Below are 24,576 nucleotides of genomic sequence, written 5' to 3' on the forward strand. Positions count from 1 at the left end.
AAACATTTATATAAACAATGTATGGCATATGTATATCCTATTAGAAAACATACCGTTTATGGGTAAAGGCAATTGAGGAAGTCTGCGGAAACTTTGACGAGTCGTATAATTTACTAATTCCATACATGAGGGAGTTAACATTGAGAGACCCAATAAACATATGTGCACTAAAATATGAGTTAGAGGGTCACTTTCATAGATTTTTGGGGGTTTTTGGAGCTTGTTTAAGGGCATTCAAGGGTAACATGCGTCCATTTTTTGCTATTGATAGTACATTTCTCACAGGCAAATATACAGAGTCATTGTTAACTGCAACTGCAGTGGATGGTGATAATCACATGTTTCCTATTTGTTTTGCTGTAATCAAGAGAGAATGAAAACTCTTAGACTTGGTTTCTTACACACCTTCATGATTGCATTTCACTAATTCCAGAACTTACAATTATGTTTGACCGACAAAAGGGGTTGAATAATGCAATATAAAAAATCTTTCAAGAAATCTTCTAGATGCTCCAAAAAATTATGTACCTTATAATCAATTTTGGGCTGCTGCTCGTGCTTTTATACATTCTAAATTTACAAGTCATATGGATATGTTAAAGGAGTTTTACGTGGAGCATTATAAATATATTGAAAGAATTCCAAAGGAAAGATGGGCAAATCATTGTTTTCCTAGACATAAATATAACATTATTACAACTAATATTGCAGAGAGTTATAATTGTAACACCCAAACCCTAAACATGTGCATGGCATGAGCCCACATGGCATGTGCAAGGCACCTTGCAACTTGGTTAGTTGCCGACAATCAAATAAATATGTATCAACATCATAATTTTATCCTCAACATCATAATTTTATCCTTAACATCATAATTTTCTCCACAACATCTAAACTAAGAATAACTTAAGTCAGACTGTCAACAACATACAAATAACCCTAATAGGGTCTCACATAGGCTACAAGATATCATCAAGAGCATTTTACTATTACATATACACAATAGTGGTATATACATAATTATACAAGTACAAAGCCACCTGTTAAAATATAAGACAAGGATAAAGACACTTTGAAATATGTCAATAGATATATCATATAACATAATGCATCTAGCATATGACACTAACTACACTTTACTCTTCACACACTAGCAAGACCTCTAAGGGAGTATCCTGTTCCACTTGTTCACTGTGGTTTTTTGAAAGGAGAAAACAAAGAGAGTCATAAACTAAAGACTCAGTGAATAGACCTTACTCTAAATTAGTGATGCCAAGAAAAATAAAAGAGTAAATCATGTACTGAATAATATGAATCAGAAAGAAGCATCATGCTATAAATAAACATATAAGCAAGTCCTCGATAATTTCAGATTTATAATAGATATCATGTTATAACCGATCAAGAACACAACCTCTCGACAATATATAAATCCATGTCATACTATTATTGTACCACTATCAAATATAACGCATATGATGCATGTCGACCATGTCATGATGTCAAATGCAATGGTATCTAAAGCATGATAATTACTCGATAAATGTATGCAATTCTCAGTATCACAATCATTACCGATATCTCGTTATAATACCATCATACTAGACCACTGTGCACAGTCAACACCTAGTACTCAGTCTCAACATCATGCCCGTAAGCTCAAAGCATACCCTGCCATACGCTAAGGGATTATCAAAATCCATCCAGATCGGTACCCCACTAGTTAATAGAATCACATGAGAGTAACTCGCCACACACATGCCTTAGCAAATGGCAAGTTCCGATTGTCTATGCGCACAAACTCAACTGGCCTCGGACGTGGGCCATGAGATATCGCATATCAGCGACCATAATTATCACTCCAGACACCCTTAACCCTAGCGCTACTCGGGTACCCACATGCTTTTTCTATTAACTTTTCTATTAATGAGATTTATGCATTTCATTTTATATGATAGATCATGTGTATATATCCAGTACTATAACAAGTCATGCATATTAAGAATTTAGGTGGTAAGGAAGTCAAGAGGAAAATAAATGCAGTCTCTAACCATATATATAACATATACATATCCCTGCTAGTCTATCACATGCATACTCATGCTAGAGATCATCTCGACATAAAATCGTAACAATATAATCATCTCTAATCATCTTTATATGTTATTAGCATACTCATATCCCAGATTAGTCTAATCAAATGCATGATAAAATATGCTCGATTGAAATTATCTCTAGATAAGGTTATATAATCATGCTGGAGGCCAAAACATGCATATACATAATTATATATTATATCCTAATTTGAGAAAGACGTCTAGAGGATAAAACTACTCACCACAACTGTAATTACCAAACAGCCACTCATTCACATTGTTACAACAATAATTAGTCCTCGATAGCTAGGTCCACGGGGTCTTGAACAGGAGGGTCAGAATCTGAAATTATTTATAACATATAATGTCAGTCTTTCCACTAATTAGAACTAACTTGACTAGAAGAAAATTTCTCGTTGTAATCATATCATATACTCTTAATTCCTATATATATGTTTTGTTATTTATAACCATAATTATATTATCTAATAATGCATATAAAACATAATTATCTGTCTATTATTCTCTTTGATAATTAAGGAAATAAGAATTAATGCAAATAATTACATATGAATATATGTACATAACTCTAATAATTACTATACCTAGCTAGGATTAATATAGTAATTTATGTTGCAGGTATTTTGCTAAACCTAATATAATTAGATTTATTTAGTAACCATGATATAATTAGATTTAATTCATATGAATTAAATACATTGGATTAACTACACTAGTTAAATAACTAATAACATAATCAAATATAATTTAAAATAGTAATCAATAATTAAAAAAACTATACACAATGTTGGGCTCAGCCTAGCACCTTAACACAGCAGGTGCTGGGCCGAGGGGAGAAAAGAAAGGGAGGAGAAGAAGAAGAAGAAGAAGAAGAAGAAGAAGAAGAAGAAGAAGAAGAAGAAGAAGAAGAAGAAGAAGAAGAAGAAGAAGAAGAAGGAAAGGGGAAGGGGGTTGGGCCGTAGGGGAGGGGTACGACCACTGGTGGCCACTCAACGACCATCCTCGCCGGTGGCTCAATCCTCCGGCGGCCTCGAGAGGAAATGGTAAGAACTAAAGAAAGAGAGAGGGATAGAGAGAGAGAGAGAGAAAAGAAAGGAGAGAGACTCACTGGCGGGTAGAAGGCCTATGGCGGCTCTTCTCGGTGGTCGGTGGCTGCTGGGGAACTAAAGGGAGTGAGAGAGGGAGAGTTAGAGAGAGAGAGATCAAGAGAATGAGAGGAGAGGAAGGAGAAAATTATATAGAGAGAGATAGATCGGGGTGGTCATGTGGCGGTGGCGGAGTAGCCGATGGGCTCGGTCCCACCTCCACACGTCGATGCGACGTGGAGAAGAGTGGCTTGGTGGAGGTGTGTGGCACCTCCACCACTACCACAGCATGTAACGCATGCTGGGCACGAGGTCGGCCACAACGTGGCCGGTCGTGTCGTGCCCAACTAAATTTTTTTTTTTGGTACTTGGGTTATTACAGTAATGGATTTTTCAAAGGAGTAAAATGTTTTCTTATACAACATGGTAGCAGCATATTTTGGGAAGTGTCATAATGTTGCAACAAAGATGAATACTATGCTGACAACATGAGTAGAAAAAATAATAATGAATGCAAGAGAAAGAGGAAGACATGCAGTAAAGCCATCCAACATGCTTGAATTTCAGGTGACAGATATTGAAAAGGCTGATGTAGTCAATCTAGAAAAGAGGGAATGCACATGTAATGCATGGAAGGTACTTGGTTTTCCATGCGAGCATGCCCTTGCTGCTACCGGATTCAGGTCACTTTCAGAATATGATTATTGTGATAAATGGTTCACTACAGATTTATTTAGAATCACTTATTCAGATTATGCAGCTACCACATCAAAAAAATTTTGGCCTAAAGATGATACTCTTGATTGTTCAGTTCTTCCCTCTACAGTAAAGGTTAAGGTTGGACGTAGACAGAAAAAGAGGCGACCATCAGTTGGCGAGGCTCAAACTAATAACAACAAGAAAAAATAGAAACAACATTCAATTTGTCATGGAAATGGACATAATAAAAGAAGTTGCAGCTAAACTACACCCGTTCAAGGATTGACATAGTCACACTTTCATATTTTGTCAATATTTTGTAAAGAAAGAAATGTTTGAAGTATCACCCATGTAAATATTGTCAACATTTGCATATCATTTTGTCAATATTTTCTTCTAATTATGCAAAGGTGTCTCTGATTAAAATTGGTAAACAGCTATGTAATTTTAGCTAAGGTAAACATCAAAATCTAAATAAACAAATGCACGCATCAACTATATAATTTGTGTGTATCGCCAATTCAAAATATATGCTCCAATTTCAACAAGGTATGCATTGAGATTTAGAAAACGTCACGCATCATCTAGGTAATTTGTATACATCGCATATACAAAATGTACACTCTAATTTTTAAAGAAGGTAAGAATTGAGAATTTAAACAAAAATATCATGCATCACTTATATAATTTGTACGCATTGCATATGAAAAATGTACGCTCCAATTTAAAAGAAGGTAAGCATCGAGACTTTTAAAAAAAATATCATGCATCACTTATGTAATTTGTACGCATTGCTTATGCAAAATATACGCTCCAATTTTAAAAAAGGTAAGCATCGAGACTTTAAAAAATTGTCACGTATCACTTATGTAATTTGTACACATTGCTATGCAAAATATACGCTCCAATTTTAAAAAAAGTAAGCATCGAGACTTAAAAAAAATATCACACATCACTTATGTAATTTGTACGCATCACCTATGCACAATGTACGCTTCAAGTTTCAAGAAAACATGCATTAGGATGTAAAAAAATGCCACGCATTACCTATGTTATTTATACTCATCATCTATGCAATAAATACGCTCTAGTTTTAAACAATGTACGCATCAGGATTTAAAAAAAAAAAGGCCCACGCATCACCTATGTAATTTATGTGCATCATCTATATAAAAGGTGTGGTTCGGAATTAGGTGAGGTACGCATTTATCATGATGAAAAATTCTTGCCCATCACCTATGTAAATTGACGAAAAAAAATTTTAGGTATTAAAATATGTAGCTGTATATAATGGCCAAATGTTAAGAAAATAAATTTAAGATAAAAAATATCATCCTTAATTTCTTTGCTAGATACTAAGGAGATAAGGTGACAGCGGAAGATTGCATATATTTTACAATCTAACACAATCATATTAACTAGATATGCATCTAAACCTATTACAAAATCATGCATATCACCTATGTAAAGTACTCTCAAAGATTATACAATACTTGGACAGAAATTTTAGCTAAGGTAAGCATCAAAATCTAAATAAAGAAACTCTTACTATTTTTACCAAGAAATAAAAAATTACTAATAAAAAAATTAACATGATATTAAATAGAAATAGAAGTCCATCATTATGATAAATTAATAATCACAAATTTTAAAACACAAATATGTGGGATATGTAAATTACAAGCATCACTTATGTAATTTGTACACATTACAGCTCCAGTTTTTAAGAAGGTACTCATCGAGATTTAAAAAAATGCCACACATTGCCTAAGTTATATATACGCATCGCCAATGCAAAATGTACGCTCTAATGTTAAACAATGTATGCATTAAGATTTAAAAAAGAAACGTTACATATCATATATGTTATTTGTACGCATCACCTATGCAAAATGTACGCTCTAATTTTAACAAATGTACGTATTGAGATATTAAAAAAAATGTCATGCATCTCCTATGTTATTTGTACAGCCTATGCAAAATGTACGCTCTAATTTTAATAAACGTACGTATTGAGATATTAAAAACAATGTCACGCATCTTCTATGTTATTTGTACAGCCTATGCAAAATGTACGCTCTAATTTTAACAAATGTACGCATCAAGATTTCAAAAACAAATGTCATGCATCACCTATGTTGTTTGTACGATGCCTATGCAAAATATACGCTCTAATTTTAACAAATGTACACATCGAGATTTAAAAGAAAACAAATAATATCACTATACTATCCATCTAACACATATCTAGACAAATTAAAAGATTTGCATCTGTTTAACAAACTGAATGCACTCATCTTACAGAAATTAAAAAATAATCTACAGAAGACCAAAATATACTGCACTCTGATACGATTCGGACTTCACCGATGTCGTCTCGAGCATGGGTACACTTTAGGAGTGTCTTTGTTTCTTGTTTTAATGTTTAATTTCCAAAAAGATAAGCTTTCTGTAAGTCGTGTTCGAACGCGGGTGGAGTGCATTCGAACGCGGTTGTGAACGTGGTTGTGAGAGTGTGCATTGTCCGTTCGAACGCACTGTGAACGCCTGCATCGCGTTCGCAAATCCAGAGAAGTGGGAAATAGGCGCGTTCGATCAAACGTTCGAATGCCTGCATCGCGTTTGCAAATCCAGAGAAGAGCAAACTCGGTGCGTTTGAACGCGGTCGGACGCGGTCGGTGAAATTGTATTATTTAGGGTTAATTTTGAGTTGTTTGGTTAGCTTCTAAAAGGGATGTGGATGGCAACCAGAGATTATTATTGAAGAATTGAGTTTTGCCTTGCTTCCTTCGTCTTCTTCGCTCTCGTTCTCTCAATCCCTGGCGACGCCACTTCTAACCTCCCTCGACCGACCAATCACCTTAGACCCTTAGAGGCAGCCCTCTCCTCCCCCTTCTTCCAATCTATCCAACACATACCCTAACCCTTCCATCAACCATAACCTTTCCATCACCACTTTTCACCCGTGCCATCCCACAAACGTCGGTCCGCGTCCAACCACCATCACCTAGGATCTTGTGCCTCCATCCACGGATCCTGATCAGACCACCCTGACGTTCGTCCACTAATCAGATGATATCTCGAGATTCCCACATCTCATTCACCTGAAACTTGATTTGTTGGAAAGATCTTTTTTAGGGCTACAACATATCCAAATTTCACATCAATCCGACGGTGGCATCTTTCGGTATCTTATTACAAAGTTCTGTGCCTGATCTAGTTCAGATCAGAGAATTGGAAGAGATCGAACCTTAGCCTAAGGGGAGATTGTATCAAGCTTGGTATCAGAGCCACCATTCCTCAGACACGCGCTTCCTATAACGACAACCAGAGCCATGGCTGCACGGTGAGACGAGGAAGAAGAGATTCTCCCAATAGAGGAGAGGGAAATGGTTGTAGGGACTTCCACCCACGGAACCGCCCGATCTAATTGGAATATGGAAGAACCTAGTGTTCAAGCCGTGTTGGGGTCTCCTTCCGAACAAATGGCCATCAACAACCAAATAATGATGGAGATGATTTGGGAAATACAGGCGTGGCCGAAACCTTCTTCAACAAGCATGGCAATCGCAAGGCAGCATGGGGAGCCCTCCGCAGCATACCCAACATCCTCCACGGCCTCCCCATTCCCCACAATGGGAGAGTTCGGCTATACAGCAAGATCGAGCTTCAACACCCTGACCCATGGTTAGCCACAACGAACCACCACCGGCTATAATGGGATCCTCAACCATTGTAGTAGTCCTCAGAACCTCCACATCTTCCCATGCACCGGAGACCTCATCGACAAACCGTGAAAGGCTGGCTACACCCTTCCCGATCCTGCAAAAATGGCAAAGAGTCCAGCTTCAAGGCAGCAATTTCCTCCGGCGAGCTCAACGGTTGGGAATGTTCTTTTGACATCAGAACGAAGTTCTTCGATGAGTCGACAACCGTGCGAACCACTATTGAATGGAGGAAGACCACGCATGGTCGCTAGATATCCCTCATCAGGAATCCTCATTAGTGGTGAGGGAGATGATCCAGAACCGTGAGCTCCGACACTTGGGCCGCCTTTCACCACCTCCCTTTGCAACCACGGCGAGTCAGCAACTAGGAAGAAATCGCATATGGCCTCCAGCAACCTTCCACCATTCTCCTCGGTCAATCGACAGTCGACCGCGACAGCGTCGTCACTAATGATGACGTTGCAGCTCCCTGCCAAGCTACAACTTAAAGGAGAAGGCCGCGATCTTCCACCCATGGCACCACCGACCGCTGACAGCCCCGTAAAGACCTTGCAGGCTGCTGCTTTTCTCACCCAGACGGCCGAAAGCTTCTTGCCATGGCTGCGACTAAGTGAAGAAGATGGAGATGAAGATTTTGTTTTGGTCAACCTTAGCCTTCCACAGTAGTCAACCGCCACCACCCCAAGAGGGACCTCACCGGCAACTATTTTCATATTCTAGACGGCCGAAGGCTCCTTGCCATGGCTGTGATAGGACAGAGAAGAAGGAGATGAAGATTTCATTTTTTGGGCCAACTTCGGCCTTCCATCGCCGCCGACTGCCACCACACCATCGGGAACCCTGCTAAAGCAACTACTGGAGGTGGTCACTACTCAGCCAAGGCTGCCACGTGCCAAGGCAACTCCTATGGCAACGGCTAATGGAGATGAAATTATGGGAGAAATATTAGGGGTTTCAAATTTTTTTGAAAACCCTAAGTGGTTAGAATTTCAAGATGGTTACATGGTTGGGTTTGACTAGGTGGAATTGCTAGACATGAGCTGGGTTGGACCTATGAGCCAAAGGGGTCAAGTTGAGTGTGAGTCATCTCTGAACTTCGGGACTCAGTTAAGTCAAATAAGGGACATGATCAGAAACCCTCTACTTGACTTAAGACGAGTTTGCTTATACCAAGATACATTTGACTTGGATCCTAATCCATGGATGGGCAGAACGATTATGAGCACAACCAACAATCAGTTCGGCTAGTTGAACCTAACTTGAGTCACTAGGAGGACCTAATCTGGATCCACCAACTACATCTAACTCGACCTCCCGAGCGCAATCGGATGCACCAGATTTCTATTACTAAACTGACATTGAGTCAATTGGTTCGACCACCCAAGACTAAGTGGACTCAATGTAGACGGACCCAAATTCCACCTTGGGCCAGTAGGAGTACAAGTATCCAAGCTCAATTGAGGATGACCCCCTTTGAAGCGTTTTATGGTCGCACTCTCCCTGTCTTGTGTGCCTACAATAGACTTGCGGCGGCGGATAGGACCGAGCTTGACTTGGAACTTGTTGATCGAGATGAAACTTTGAGACGGCTCAAGATGCACTTAGCAACAGCCCAAAACTGCATGAAGCAGACTCATGACAAAGGCCGGCGTGAGTGAGAGTTTGAGGTGGATCAATGGGTGTTCGTTCGAGCTCAACCGTACTGGCAATCCATATTGAGGCCAATTTTGAACCAGAAGTTGGGTTACAAGTACTATGGTCCGTACCGAGTGCTACAATGAATCGGTCCAGTAGCTTACCTGTTGGACGTACCTGAGGGAACCAGGATACATCCGGTCTTCCATGTATCGGCATTGAAGGCCCAGATTGGGCATAACCATGTGGTGGGTTCGGCCTTACCCGAACTAATGGAAGAAGACGGCCCAACTGAACCGGTCTGAGTCTTAGGCCGCAAGAGAAGACGCCATGGATCCAAATTGGAGACTGAAGTAATGATTGAGTGGCTAGGCAAACCTACTGACGAGTCTACATGAGAGCTAGAGTCAGATATCATGGATCGCTTCCCAAATTTCAAACCTTGAGGAGAAGGTTGTGGAAGCGTGGTGGATTGGTACGATTCGGACTTCACCGATGTCGTCTCGAGCATGGATACACTTTACGAGTGTCTTTGTTTCTTATTTGAATATTTAATTTCTAAGAAAATAAGTTTTTTGTAAGTCGCGTTCGAATGCAGGTAGAGTGTGTTCGAACGCGGTTGTGAACGCGGTTGTGAACGTAGTTGTGAGAGTGTGCATTGTGCGTTCGAACACACTGTGAACGCCTGCATCGCGTTCGCAAATCCAAAGAAGTGGGAAATAGGCGCGTTCGATTATGCGTTCAAATGCTTGCATCGCATTCGCAAATCTAGATAAGAGCGAACTCGGTGCGTTCGAACGCGGTTGGCGAAATTGTATTGTTTAGGGTTAATTTTGAGTTGTTTGGTTAGCCTCTAAAAGGGATGTGGATGGCAACCAGAGATTATTATTGAAGAATTGAGTTTTGCCTTGCCTCCTTCATTTTCTTCGCTCTCGTTCTCTCAATCCCCGGCGACGCCGCTTCTAACCTCCCTCGACAAGCCAATCACCCTAGACCTTTAGGGGCGGCCCTCTCCTCCCCCTTCTTCCAATCTATCCAACACTTGCCCTAACCCTTCCATCAACCATAACCTTTCCATCACCACTTTTCACCGGTGCCACCCCACAAATGTCGGTCCGCCTCCAACCACCATCAGCTACGATCTCGTGCCTTCATCCACGGATCCTGATCAGACCACCCTGACATTCATCCACTAATCGGACGATATCTTGAAATCGCCACATCCGATTCACCTGAAACTTGATTTGTTGGAAAGCTCTTTTCTGGGGATACAACATATCCAAATTTCACGTCAATCCAATGACGGAATCTTTGGATATCTTATTACAAAGTTCCGTGCCAAATCTAGTTCAGATCAGAGAATTGGAAGAGATCGAACCTGAGCCTTAGGAGAGATCGTATCACACTCATCTTTCAGAAATTAATGCACTAAGATTGGACAAACTAGATTACAGAAATCTGCATCCACTCCCTTTTAGCAATAAAAAATTTAATAACAACACAATATCATGTCCCAAATTAAAAGTTTACATCTATTTAACAAACTAAATGCACTCATCTAATAGAAATTAAAAAACAACTAACAGAAAAGTAAAATATAATGCACTTATCTTTCAGAAATTAATGCACTGAGATTGGACAAATTAGATTGCCCCATAGCAACAAAAAATTTAAAAACAACACAATATCATGACCCAAATTAAAAGTCTGCGTCTATTTGACAAATTGAATACATTCATCTTCTAGAAAGTAAAAGAAAAATTTAGAGCAAAGAACTAAAATTATCACCGAGCACCATAAATCATAACACCACAAGAATAATAAATCATCATTGGAATAACAATAAATTATCACTGGAATTTGTATCAATTTTTTAAACATTTTTAACCATCATTAAGCATGTTACACCATAAATCATCACTAAAGTCATCAATAATATAAAACAGTCATAACAACACAATCCTACAAACTAACTGTAATAACAATCAACCATCACTGAGTATGTTACACCATTAATATTACATCATAAATATGGCAATTACATTTCAATTACATGGTATGTTTTATAACTTCTAACTACTGCCTCCTCTACGCACCAACCCATCATAGACGATCTCAGCTGCTAACTTTATCCTGATTTTCATAATATCTTGCTAGTGAAAATCACACTGTGAACGTTGTTGTATGCAATCCTCATATTGTAAGACAAATACACCACAGTTTTGCCTATTCGTATAAGATGATATTATTAATTAGTTCATAATAAGACTCTAACTAAACCAAATAACCAAATAAGATAATTAGACTCAATCCATTGAGCCCAATCTCCCTTTGATGTGATCCAATATGATCCAGTTCGCATCATTCTGCACACGCCCTATACAAAATATGAGTTTCAAAATTAGGCAAGGTATGCATTGATAATGGTTAAAAAATCTTACACCTAGGTAAATTATGCACACTGCTTATACAAAATGCGCACTTCAAAATTAAGCAATGTGTACATTTGTAATGATGACGAAGTCTTGTTATCACTTGTGTAAATTGGAGAAAAAATCTTTCAAGTAATAAAATATATAGCTATATATAAAGGCCAAATGTTAAGGAATTAAAAATTTAAGATAAAAATATCATTATTAGGTTTCTTTGCTAGACACCAAGGAGATAAGGTGATGCATGACATATTTTTGGAAATTGATGCATACATTAGTTAAAATTGGAGCGTAGAATTTGTATAGGTGATACATACATATTACATAAACGATGCCTGGCATTTTTTTAAATATCTTGATATGTACCTTAATTAAAATTAGAGCGTACAATTTGCATAGGTGATGCATGGCATTTTTTTAAAAATCTAGAAGCGTACCTTGATTAAAATTGGAGTGTACAATTTGTATAAGTGATGTGTACATATTACATAAATGATGCATGATATTTTTTCAGAAATCTCGATGTGTACCTTAGTTAAAATTGGAGCGTATAATTTGCATAGGCGATGCATACATATTGCACAAACAATTCAGGACAATTTTTTTGGAACTCTCGTTGCGTACTTTAGTTAAAATTCGAGCGTACAATTTGCATATACAATGCGTACATATTACATAAGTGATGCATATATAATAAGTAGGCGATTCGTGATTTTTTTTTTATATCTTAGTGCATACCTTGGTTAAAATTGGAGTGTATAAGTTCCATAGATGATTCCTTGGCTAAAATTTCTATTCATATTTTGTATAGTCTTTGAAAATACTTTAGATAAATGACGTGCATATTTTTACTATATTTACTAATATGATTGTTAGATACTAAAATATATGCAATCTTCCACTATTGCCTTACTTCTTTATTGTGTGGAGAAGAAGCCTAAGGATGATATTTTTTATCTTAAATTTTATTTTGTTTATATTTGGCCTTTATATACAGCTTTATATTTTAATACTTGAAAAAAAAATTTCGTCGGTTTACATAGATGATAGACAAGACTTTTTCATCATTATAAATGCGTAACTTGTCTAATTTTGAAGCACACATTTTGTATAAGCAATCTGCATAATTTATATAGGTGATATGTAAGACTTTTTCACCATTATTAATGGTACTTTGTCTAATATTAAAACACATATTTTATATCGGCGATGCATAGAATTTACATAGGTGATGCGTAAGACTTTTGCACCAATTTTAATCAGAGACACATTTGCAAAATGAGAGTAGTAAAAAATATTGTCAAAATTGAAAAAACCCCTAGACACACGTATGTATCTAACCTTTAGGCAATGATATCGTTCTTTCGCTTAAGTAAAAGTCAGAAGAAGTATTAAAAATGAAAATAGAGATGAACACCAAGATTTTAACGTGGAAAACCCAAACGGGAAAAAAACCACGGATCCAAACTCGGATCAAAACCAATCACTATGATAGTAGTAGTTACAAGACTGACTCACAAAACAACCCGTCGATCCAAATGACTTTGTTCCTCTCAGTCTTGCTCGCTAGAACCCACGATTCACTGCTTCTCGTGATTGAAGTCCAACCTCAGTGGCCCTCGAGATTGATCTTTCGTCTAGATAGCCCTTAAGACGAAAGATTAAATTCTTGTAGATGAGTGGAACCTTGTTCGTTGAAGAACCGATGTAGCCTCAAAAAGTCTCCTTCAATAATCTTCTTCAACTACCCTAGAGTTGGGGCAACACAATCCTTATATATGATCTCCAAGATAGAGCCAAATCCAAGTCTTATCCGTACTCACGAAAATCCAATAAATTGCAAACTTCATAGGTGCGTTCGAACGCGGCCCCGGTGCGTTCGAACGCGGCCCCGGTGCGTTCGAACAGCCTGACTTAATCTCAGGTGCGTTCGAACGGGCCCAAGTGCGTTCGAACACGACAGCTTGAATTCTTCAGGTTGCGTTCGAACGCGTTTGTGAACGCTGCTCTCGGTCTGTGTGAACGCAGTACCGCGTTCGAACACGTTTGTGAACGCTGCTCTCGGTCTGTGTGAACGCAGTAGCTGCGTTCGAACGCGTTTGTGAACGCTGCTCTCGATCTGTGTGAACGCAGTACCTGCGTTCGAATGCGTTTGTGAACGCGGCTCTCTATTTGTGTGAACGCAGTACCCGCGTTCGAACGCGTTTGTGAATGCAGTGAACTCAACAGCTTTTCTCCACTAATCTTGCAATTCTTCAAATCAGAGATATTCTAGACTTGTGTAAAGCTCATATACATGAAAAAATACACTTAGAATATTTTGTACACAATTGCCAATAAATAAAAACCTAACAATCTCCCACTTTGGCAATTTGTGACAAAACACCTAGGTTACAAGATATTACAAAGACTTCAAACTGAGCAATCAACAAGTCTAGAATATTTTGCACATCAATCCCTACAAATCAACATATACCAATCCAAGATCAAGTGAAAATAACTTGAAATGAATAAACAATCCAAACACAAGTTATCAATGGAGCATAAGTTCAAAAGTACTTAAGCAGACAAAATTCACAGACAAAGTTCATAGTTACCTCAAGCAAAGTTATAAATCTAAAGACTCTCATAAACTCCGACTGTAATAAACTCCCCCTATGCCCATACTCCCCCTACACACTTAGACACCTAGACACTCTCCCCCTTTTTGACACAAATGCCAAAAACTAGGAACTAGGAGGAAACTGACGATGAAGAATCGTCAACACAGAGTCAAGTACAATCCCTTGACGAGCTTGCTCAGTTCGTAAATCATTCACTGCCGAATGGAGATCCTGCACTTGAGTACTAAGCTGATCGAACGGTCAGAGTACTGTGGTAACTCCCCCTCAGTGTGAGATGAGTCATCGTCAGAGCTATCATCAGAACTGTCGAGGTGCGATGAACGACCAGCGGCGGAAGAGGACGACGGCTTGAGAGGAGACGACTGGGTGTGAGCTTGACTCCGCTTAAGAGTAATCCGATCCAAAGTTTTTGCGAAGTAAGGGAAGGTTCCGAAACATCCACACGCACCCCACTCTGAGTGCACAAATTTGTAATAAAGATGCCAAACGGTAACCCCTCACGAGGTGCTTCTTTCTGTGCAGCTGTAAGAATCGAATCATAAATCACGGCAGCCAAATCAATAGAGATGCCAGATAACATCGCATGAAGAAGGAATGCACGATCCAGACTAATACTGGAATGTCGAGTCTTGGGGGTGACATTGTACAGACAAAAAAGGTGAAGCATGCGAGCCACGGATGTCAGCTTCGCATGCGGCATCATGTTTCCCTTCCAACGTTCCCCTTTGATCAATACAGTACCAGCATATTCATTGACATCAGGAAGTGGAGCAGACGTTGGATACTGGAACTCACCATCAGGAAGACGAAGTTCAACACGAATAACATCTGAGTCCAAGTATACAGACACACCACGAACAGTAGAACGTATATAGTGATCTAAAACCGTGGCATTACTAAAAAATTCCCGAACAACTTCCACATAAGCAGTCCCACTCATCCGACACACAGATAACCATCCACGCTCAGTAAAGATCTGTTCAATCCCTAATTCAGAAAAATCAGAAATAACCACGGGTCTTTCACAGATAACAGGATGAGTGCCAAAATTATGTTTGTAGCGCCCGGCAGCCGTTGATGAAGAAAATTTTGGAGCCGAAGACGGTGACGAAGGCGGCCTTGGTTTCTTGGTCACTGTCGCTTGTTTAGGCATTCTTGAGAAAGAAACAAGTTGCAAGATTCAATACATGCCCAAAGCAAACAAAAAAATAGCATGAATTCCAAAAAAATTTTAGAAACCATGAAGGCCCTAAATGGAACCCATCTTTCTCTTGAAAACTCAAAGATATCACGTTCAATCTCACAAGAAACATCAAGGTGTTAACATTAACGTGATCAAAACGTGAAAACGCACAAAATCAATCAAGATCAAGCATGTTTATTGAATAAAAAATAGGAAAAATGATGGATGATCATACCTTGCAAAAGTGAAGAAAAACTCAAAGATTTGGTCGAAAGACGCTAGATCCGGAGGAGAACTACCCTCTACAAGGATTTGAAGTGAAAAATTCGATGAAAAACACCAAGATCTTGAAGATTTGAGAAGGAGAAAATGAAGGGTTTTTAGGGTTTGGAAAATGGAAGATGAAACCCTTGGGTTCAGATGCAGTATTTAAAGAACCCACGAGTGCGTTCGAACGCACCAGTCTACGCGTTCGAACGCGCCAGTCATAGCGTTCGAACTCAAAAATCTGCGTTCGAACGCCCTTTTTTTTAATTTAAACTAAAAACAAATCAAAAATCTTTTTGGAGATGCACTTCTAGAATTTCAAAATATATTCAAGACATAGAATATGATAATCAAATGAAATAAGTCATATATAGATCAATCAAATCATCAAAAGCATATTATAATCAATTCGAATGCATCACTCAAAATTAAATTAATCTTGATTGATCATAACGATATGCATATGCAAGATGAGCATAGATAACATGTACCAATCTTCTTAAACAAACTTTCCTATATAAACAATGATGCTACACAGTAGTCAAACCGACTTAGTATTGAAATTTTGCACTTTTTGACTTATTCTCCATAACATAACAGGAATTTTTCCTGTATATTTTTTTTTACTGAAACATATAGGTGCAATGATAGCTTTCACACATGAGTAGGTAGTCCTTTTCTTGTAGTACAAATCAACAATGTGCAAAAAGAAATTCACATGTCATTTTTTTTTAAAATTTACAAATAATGTACTGAGTCAAACTGGACTCTAAACAAGACGACTTTCACACTAACTCATTGTACCCCTTTTCATTGATCTTTTATGAATAAATTTTTGATGACTAAGCATGAGGTCAAATTGTGCAAATGAAGGTTAATAGTGAGCTATTTAAAAAAATAATTTATGATATCATGCTCACTCAAGAATACACATACGTTATAAGTGCATTAAAATTTAGTTTCATTATAATAGAAGTCGAGGGAGTGACAAAATCAAAATTGATACAATATACTACAAGATGACATAATTGACTATAATAACTCATAATCAAGAGAAAAATCATATTTTTATGTCAAGAGTATATTATTGAATCTAGGAGTGCATCAATTTTTTTTTATGACAAAAACTCTCGGCAAATCTGAAACTAAAATCAAAGAAAATTTCAAAAGAAAACCTAAAAAAAACGAAACGAAAGAAACTCGCAAACTAAAAAGAACACAAATCCCAATAAAATCAGTCCAAAGCACAAATCCCTAAAGAAGTACGAAGATACTCAAATCTCTGTAAATCCAAAGGTTTTGTAAACAAATCACCCAACTGTTTCTCCGTCTCAACATGTTCTAGTGCTGTTGTTTTTTCTTCAACTAACTCGCGTATAAAATGATGTCGGATATCAATATGTTTTGTACGCGAGTGTTGAACAGGATTTTTCGATATATTAATAGCACTCATGTTATCACAATAAAGCACCATAGTATCTTGTTCAATGCCATAATCCTTGACTATCTGTTTCATCCATAGTAATTGAGAACAACAACTCCCTACTGCAATGTACTCAGCCTTTGCAGTAGATAAAGATATCGATATTTGTTTCTTACTATGTCAAGCAACCAGATTGTTTCCAACATAAAAACATCCACCTGAAGTACTTTTTCTATCATCACATGAACCTGCCCAATCAGAATCCGTGTATCCCGATATGATAGCACCCGAGTCATAAGTAAACCAGATACCTAAATCAACTGTGCCACTGACATATTTTATTATACGTTTCACAGCAAACAAATGTGACTCCTTAGGTTCAGACTGAAACCTAGCACACACACCGACACTAAATGCAATGTCAGGTCTACTAGCAATTAAGTATAAAAGGCTACCAATCATACTCCTATATAGTGTCTGATCAACACTTTTTCCTGATATGTCCTTACCTAGTTTGGTAGTCGTACTCATAGGAGTTCTAGCATGTTTTGCATTTTCTAAACCAAATTTAGTCACAAGATCCTTAGCATACATGGTTTGAGCGATAAAAATCCCTCTCTTCAATTGAGTAATTTGAAACCCTAAAAAGAACTTCAACTCACCCATCATGCTCATCTCAAAATGACTGTGCATGAGATTTGCAAACTCCTTAGCTAATAATTGACTCGTCGCCCCGAAAACAATGTCATCCACATATATTTGTGCCACAACTAAACTCTTGTTTTCACGTCTAATGAATAATGTCTTATCCACTCTCCCTCGAGTGAACCCCGCATCCACTAAAAAGGTGGTCAACTTCTCATACCAAGCTCTTGGAGCTTGTTTTAGCCCGTAAAGAACCTTTTTCAATTTATAAACATGAGAAGGAAATTTTTGATCTTCGAAACCCTTAGGTTGTTCGACATAAACATCTTCATTCAGGATACCATTCAAGAAAGCACTTTTAACATCCATTTAAAACAATTTAAATTTTAAATGACAAGCAATGGCAAGCAGTATACGAATAGACTCTAATCTAGCAACAAGAGCAAATGTCTCATCAAAATCTATATCCTCAACCTTAGTGTATCCCTATGCTACTAGTATGGCTTTATTTCGAACTATATTGCCATGTTCATCACTTTTATTCTTGTAAATCCATTTTGTTCCAATGACGTTCACATTCCTAGGTCTAGGAACTAAATACCAAACATCATTCCTAGAAAATTGCTCTAATTTCTCATGCATAGCATTAACCCAAGAATCGTCTAACAATGCTTCCTTCACATTTTTAGGTTCAAAAGAAGATGTATAACAAGTAAATGATACCTCACTTTGGATTTGTCATCTTGTCTTAATTGGTTCATTCACGTCTCCGATCACTTGTGACAGTGGATGATTTGATTTTACTCTGGCAAATGGTTCCGGTACGTTGCAGTCATTTTTGTTCATTTCAACTTTGTCCTCGTCATGATTCTCAATTTCTAGATCAAGCTCCTTTCCTATTTCTTCGTAATATGTATCTGCAGAAACAGAAATATGAGTAGTTTCAGTTAAGTCAGTCGTGGATTCATCTATCATAACATTAGCAGATTCCATAACAGTAGAAGTGTCAAGATTAAATACTCTGTAGGCTCTACTATTATTCGAATACCCCAAGAAGATGGCTTCGCTACATCTAGTGTCAAATTTAGTCAAATATTTTCGATCACGCAAGATATAACATTTACTACCAAAAACTCAAAAATATTTAACACTAGGTTTCTTACCTTTCCAGATTTCATAAGCAGTCATTTTTGTACCTGGTCTTAGATAAACATGATTTATCACATGTACCGCTGTATTGACCGCCTCTGCCCAAAACCTTGGAGTAACCTTTTTAGCGTGAAGCATAACCCTAGTCATTTCCTGCACAACTCGGTTTTTTCTTTCAATAATCCCGTTCTGTTGTGGAGTTATAAGAGCTGAAAACTCATGTTGAATACCAAAAGAATCGCAAAATATAGAAAAATTTTCATTTTCAAATTCTCTACCATGATCAGAACGAATCCTAACTAGGGTTGTAGATTTTTCATTCTGCAATTTTAAGCATAGTGATTTAAAAACTTCAAAGGTTTCAGACTTCTCACGTAGAAAGGCAACCCAAGTATATCTGGAGTAATCATCGACCATTAAGAATATATAGCGTTTACCTCCAAGACTTTCAGTTTTTGTTGGTCCCATCAAGTCCATGTGAACTAATTGTAGCACACAGTCAGTGGTAGCTGCATTTACCTTCTTGTGTGAGATACAAATTTGTTTTCCAATTTGACACGAACCGCACACTCTTTTTGACATTTCTTTCATCTTAGGTATTCCTCTTACCACTTCATGTTTGGACAGAGTAAATAATTCCTTGTGATTCACATGTCGAAGACGTTGATGCCAAAGATCTGCAATGTCGAAAGAGGCACTGTTACATTTCAGTTTATGTGAAGTTCCAACAACATAGCAATTATCAGATGTTTTAGATCAATAACATATAACATTACCATCATGATCTAGAATAGTACAATCATTTTTGGAGAATTTTACCTCATAATCTTCATCACAAAATTGACTGATGCTCAGTAGATTTGTTTTCAAGCCCTTAACATAAAGAACATTTTCGAGACTAGGAATCCCTAGAGTACTTACCTTTCCTTTACCTATTACCTTTGATGAATTACCATCTCCGAATGTCACAACTCCCCCTTCATGTTTTTCAATATTAGAAAATAAAGACTTGTCACCCGACATATGTCTTGAACAGCCACTAACTAAATACCACAAATCAGAATTTAAGGCTTTCAAGGTAGTATGCACAACATAACATTTCAAATCACTTTTTTTTTACCCATATGGTCTTTGTTTTCATCCCATAAATGAAAGCAGTTCTAGGTTTTTGCAAAAATTTGCAATGAGGTCGAATATGCCCTAGAATGCCGCAATGATAACATGTCAGAACAAACCCTTTTCTACTCACCTTTCATCGAGGAGTGTGACTAGAGTTTACCTTTGGTACCGTCGAAGATTCACCAGTTTGTAGATTCAACTTCAGTTTAGAAGGATTCATCTAGGATTGCTTTGAAAATGCGATTGATGGCTTCAGGTATTCTTCCTTTTGTATACCTGCAGAAACAAAAACAGTTTTATTATTATTTGAATTACCAGTGTATCCAACACCATACCTATCTTTTCCAGAGATCTAAGCTTTTAGAGTCTCGTCCAATTTGTTCTTCCCTTTTAGAAATGTAACTTCCTTATGCAATCGCTCTAGTTCAATTTCATCAGCCTTCATTTTATTTTTCGCATTGTCAAGTTATTCAGAAAGGTCTTTGACACGTTCAAGCTCCAATTTGTACTTCTCCTCAAATTGAATTCTTTCTGGTTCAATTACCTTGAGTTGTTGAATTAGTCTAAGATTGCTTTTCTTGAGTTTAAACGACTCTAGGTACAAGTCATTATATGCCTTTTGAATTTCAGATTCATCTTCCTCAACTGGTAGCATATCAAAATCATCTGTACTATCAGTATCAACAACAGAGTCAGTATTAAACAGAGAAGAGACAAAGGCTACAAAGTTTTCTTCGTCTTTTTCAGAATCATCATTAGATTCATCTGAATCATCCCAAGTAACTTTCATAGCTTTACCTTTTCTCTTAAGACAATTAGGGCATTCTTGTGCGATGTGTCCAAAACCAGAACATTCAAAACATTGAATTTTATTCTCAGAATTCTTATTTTTCTGTTTGACATTGTTGTTGCTACCACCTGTATTCGAACTCACAGTATTCTTCTTTTTCACGAAAGCTTTTTTTTTCAAATTTTTCAGCATTCAACTTGTTTGGCTTCCGAAAGAATTTATTGAACTTTTTGACAAACATAGCCAACATCTCAACATCTAAATCACCTTCATCATCAGACTCCTCTAAATTTTGTTCAATAGTGGATAGAGCCATCCCTTTGGATTTCCTCGGTTTTGAAAGACTGGACTCAAATGTTTGTAGATTTCCTACCAATTGTTCAACTTTCATAGAGTCGATGTCCTTACTTTCCTCAATAGCTGTAACTTTTGCCTGAAACCTTTCTGGAAGACCTAAGGATCTTACGGACAATTCTGTTTTCAGGAATTTTCTCTCCCCTTTAAACCAAGTAGAGGGGACCCGTTGATTAGGGCCAAGAAAATAGGAAAACAAATACATGCATCAACCCAATTAACAAAACCGAAGGGAAATTAGCATGCTTGACATAAGACATAGCAGAATAGTTCACACGATCATATGCCTTTTCTAAATCTACCTTAATCATTATATACTATTTTATGCATTTAGGGGAGTTTATATAATTACTAATCTCATGTGCAAGGGCAATATTACCGTGGATGTGCCGGCCCTTCATAAAGGCCATCTGCTCAGAACTAATCGGGCCCCAGAGAAAGGGCTTAATCCTACCTGCTAACATCTTAGCCAGAATATGGTAGTTCACATTACAGAGAGAGATCAACCTATAGACCACCACCCTAACTACATTATGCTTTTTGGAATAAAGGTTAAATACAGCTGCCCCTATTAGGCCAGAAGAAGAGCCGAAGTTTAAAAATTAATAAGAGCTTTTAACATATCGGAGCCAACAATATCCAAATAATTCCGATAAAAGTTAACTTGAAAATCATTAGGGCTAGGGGCCTGACTAGTCGGCATGGACCATAAAGCTGTTCTCAATGTGAACTGCTTGATGAGATCATCATAGTAGGTGGGGTTTATGCTAGGGAGGTCCGGATAGTAATCCGGGGTCACAGAGGCCCCAACATCCTCACACTAGAGCTCATTGTAAAAAGTAATAAACACCTTTGTAATACTGGAATGCAGAAAACAGTTAGAGCCATCACAGAGAGTAATCTTGTCCATAAAATCTCTATCTTCTTATTTTAGTGGAGAGATGAAAAAATTTGTATTATCATCACCATCATCAAGCCATTTAGCTCTAGACTTACTTCGCAATTTTAGACTTAAATTGTCTTAGGAGAGCATATATATTTACAGTTCAAGAGAGATAGAGGAAAACTATTCGAAACATAGAGAGGGTTTCAGTTTTCCTCCTCTCTAACTTGACAATTTCCATTTTAACTTGTCCAAATTAACTTCTAGTTGACCCAACCAGGAATGGTTCCAGTTGGTGACAATAGTCTGGACCGAGCTAAGCTTAGAAGGAAAGGGTTGGATAGGAGGGATGACCGAACAAAAATTAGAGTCTAAACAGTTGGAAAGCAAATCATGAACTTGCGGATACTCAAATCAGAACATCTCTAAACAGAAAGCAACTTACTAATCTTTTAAAAAAAACCTATCATAACCAAAATTCGAGCATGGTCTCAGGCAATCCTTTGTAGATGTTCAATAGAAACCCGAGAGAAAACATCTAATAAAGCCGAATTAATAAAAACATGATTCAACTAAACTAAAATTCTAGTAGAGCCATGACGATTATTACACCAAGTATTAGGTAGCCCAAATAGCCCACATTCACTAAATAGAGATTGAATAGGTTAAAGAAAACTGTCCGCCATTGGTGCTCTCTCTCACCTCCCTTCTTCTACCGCCCAAGTTCTTGGTCGGCCTCCTCTAACTCCTAATCCCCCTCTTTTGCAATAACTAGGGTTTATCTGACCTTCAATCACTGTTCGGTCGATATCTCAAAATCTATTCATCCAAACCCTGAGATCTTAGATATTGAAAAGCTCTCTTTAAGAGTGACAACATATCCAAACTTCAGCAAGATCTAATAACTTATCCTCCATAATTCTCTTCGAAAATCACATCCTCAAACCGGACTAGAACCGTTACGGATTGGATCAAACTAGTTCGTAATAAAATGGAAGGACAATGAAAAAAAAAAGACGAAGCAGAAGAAGAAGATGAAGAAGAGGAAGATTGGCTAAATGCGTGAGAGAGAAAGTTGAGTTTGATGGTGAGGAGAAAAGCTGATTTAATGTGTGAGGAGAAAATAACTGAAAAAAAAGAAAAGGAAAGGGTTTTTGTTGTTAAATATTTAATTAATTATATATAAACAGTTCAGTTGGCTTAGAGGAAGAGTAAATTAGTCTAAATGAGTAAAAAGAGCTCAAAATTGCAATTGGATAATTAGAGACCCTATTTTTGCCAATTTGATAATTGAGGAGTTTTTTTTTTCTGCAAATCGCCCATAAAAACATTAACAATATTGTTTTATGATGCAAATCGCCCATTTATTTATTTTTTCTGGAGAAGACAATAAAACTTTAGTAATTGTTATATCATTTATGTACCAATCCAGTTCATTACAATCACAAGAACATTAGCAAGACAAGTTACTCCTCTCTCCATAGTAAGTCTCAGCCATTATGAAATCCTTATGGTGAGTTAGATGGCTTCAACTCCTAGTTGTCTTTTGGTACTTCAGCTGGCCCTGCATTAAAAAGAACATGAATGACAGCTTGATGTGAATGAGGGTTAACTGGAGTACTCCTATGAAAATATAAGGCAACCCTGATTAGTGATCCATAGATGGTACTAGATGCCCTAATCCAAGATGTCAATTGATTTACAGTAACATGTCATAATGTTGTATGATTTTTCTTTTCAATTTTTCCATAAATTTAACAATGTTACTGGTCCTCTCATGATCTAACAAAGCGTTCAACTACAAAAGAAATATTCCTCTAGCAAATGCAGCAAGTTCATGACCGGTGTTTTTTTGCATATAGAGCGCATCCGGTCACTAGAAGTCTACTACTCTGCAAATAGTTTAGATTTTCCAACTTTGACACCATTGCAGGAGCTTGATGTAACAAGCTTAACCTGCAGCCAGAGTCAGGAGGCGAGTGAAACTGCGTCAAAACTACCACCACTTCCATTCTAGAACTTGAATCTCCAAAAGATTGATGAATGAGAATCGTCAACAGCATATCTGAGATGACAAGAAGCACACTCCATAGGACCATATATCGCAATCCTTGATTTCAAAAATGACAGCAGTTCCTTGTGCCTTGACTGCTTCTTTCTCAGCACACGGATATAGGCTGACAGGCCAAGCCATATAATTTCTTTTCTCTTCAGCTGGAGAACTGGACGGATATTTGAGTGGATCTCCATGTCATGCATTAGCTTATTGATGAGATTGTGCATGTAACTGGTTAAACAATAAGCAACTATAAGCCAAATGAATATTCAGAAGCTAAATAATATTGATGCTAAAATGAAGATACGTAAGGAAAAGGTGACCATGTCTTTTCCTACTAGTGAAGAAATCAATGCGGAAGATCCTTGCAAACCCTTTTTAGATGTA

The 24,576-nt window shown here is 37.6% G+C and overlaps 1 protein-coding gene across 8 annotated transcripts in view; it reads right to left on the minus strand.

Annotated features, from left to right (window-relative positions):
* Positions 1 to 1,114: 1,114 nt before the first annotated feature.
* Positions 1,115 to 24,576, minus strand: part of LOC140760111 (telomerase reverse transcriptase) — a 75,815-nt gene continuing 52,353 nt past the window's right edge. For 6 of the 8 annotated variants that reach the window (XM_073096928.1, XM_073096929.1, XM_073096927.1 and 3 more), the window contains one exon: positions 23,706 to 24,420. In XM_073096928.1, coding sequence (XP_072953029.1) covers positions 24,147 to 24,420 — 274 coding nt within the window. In that variant the 3' untranslated portion in view covers positions 23,706 to 24,146. The other 2 variants (XR_012104333.1, XM_073096932.1) reach the window with 2 other exon arrangements.

The sequence above is a fragment of the Typha angustifolia genome, chromosome 5 (genome assembly GCF_048772165.1).
Source record: "Typha angustifolia cultivar Huaian chromosome 5, ASM4877216v1, whole genome shotgun sequence".
NCBI lineage: Eukaryota > Viridiplantae > Streptophyta > Magnoliopsida > Poales > Typhaceae > Typha > Typha angustifolia.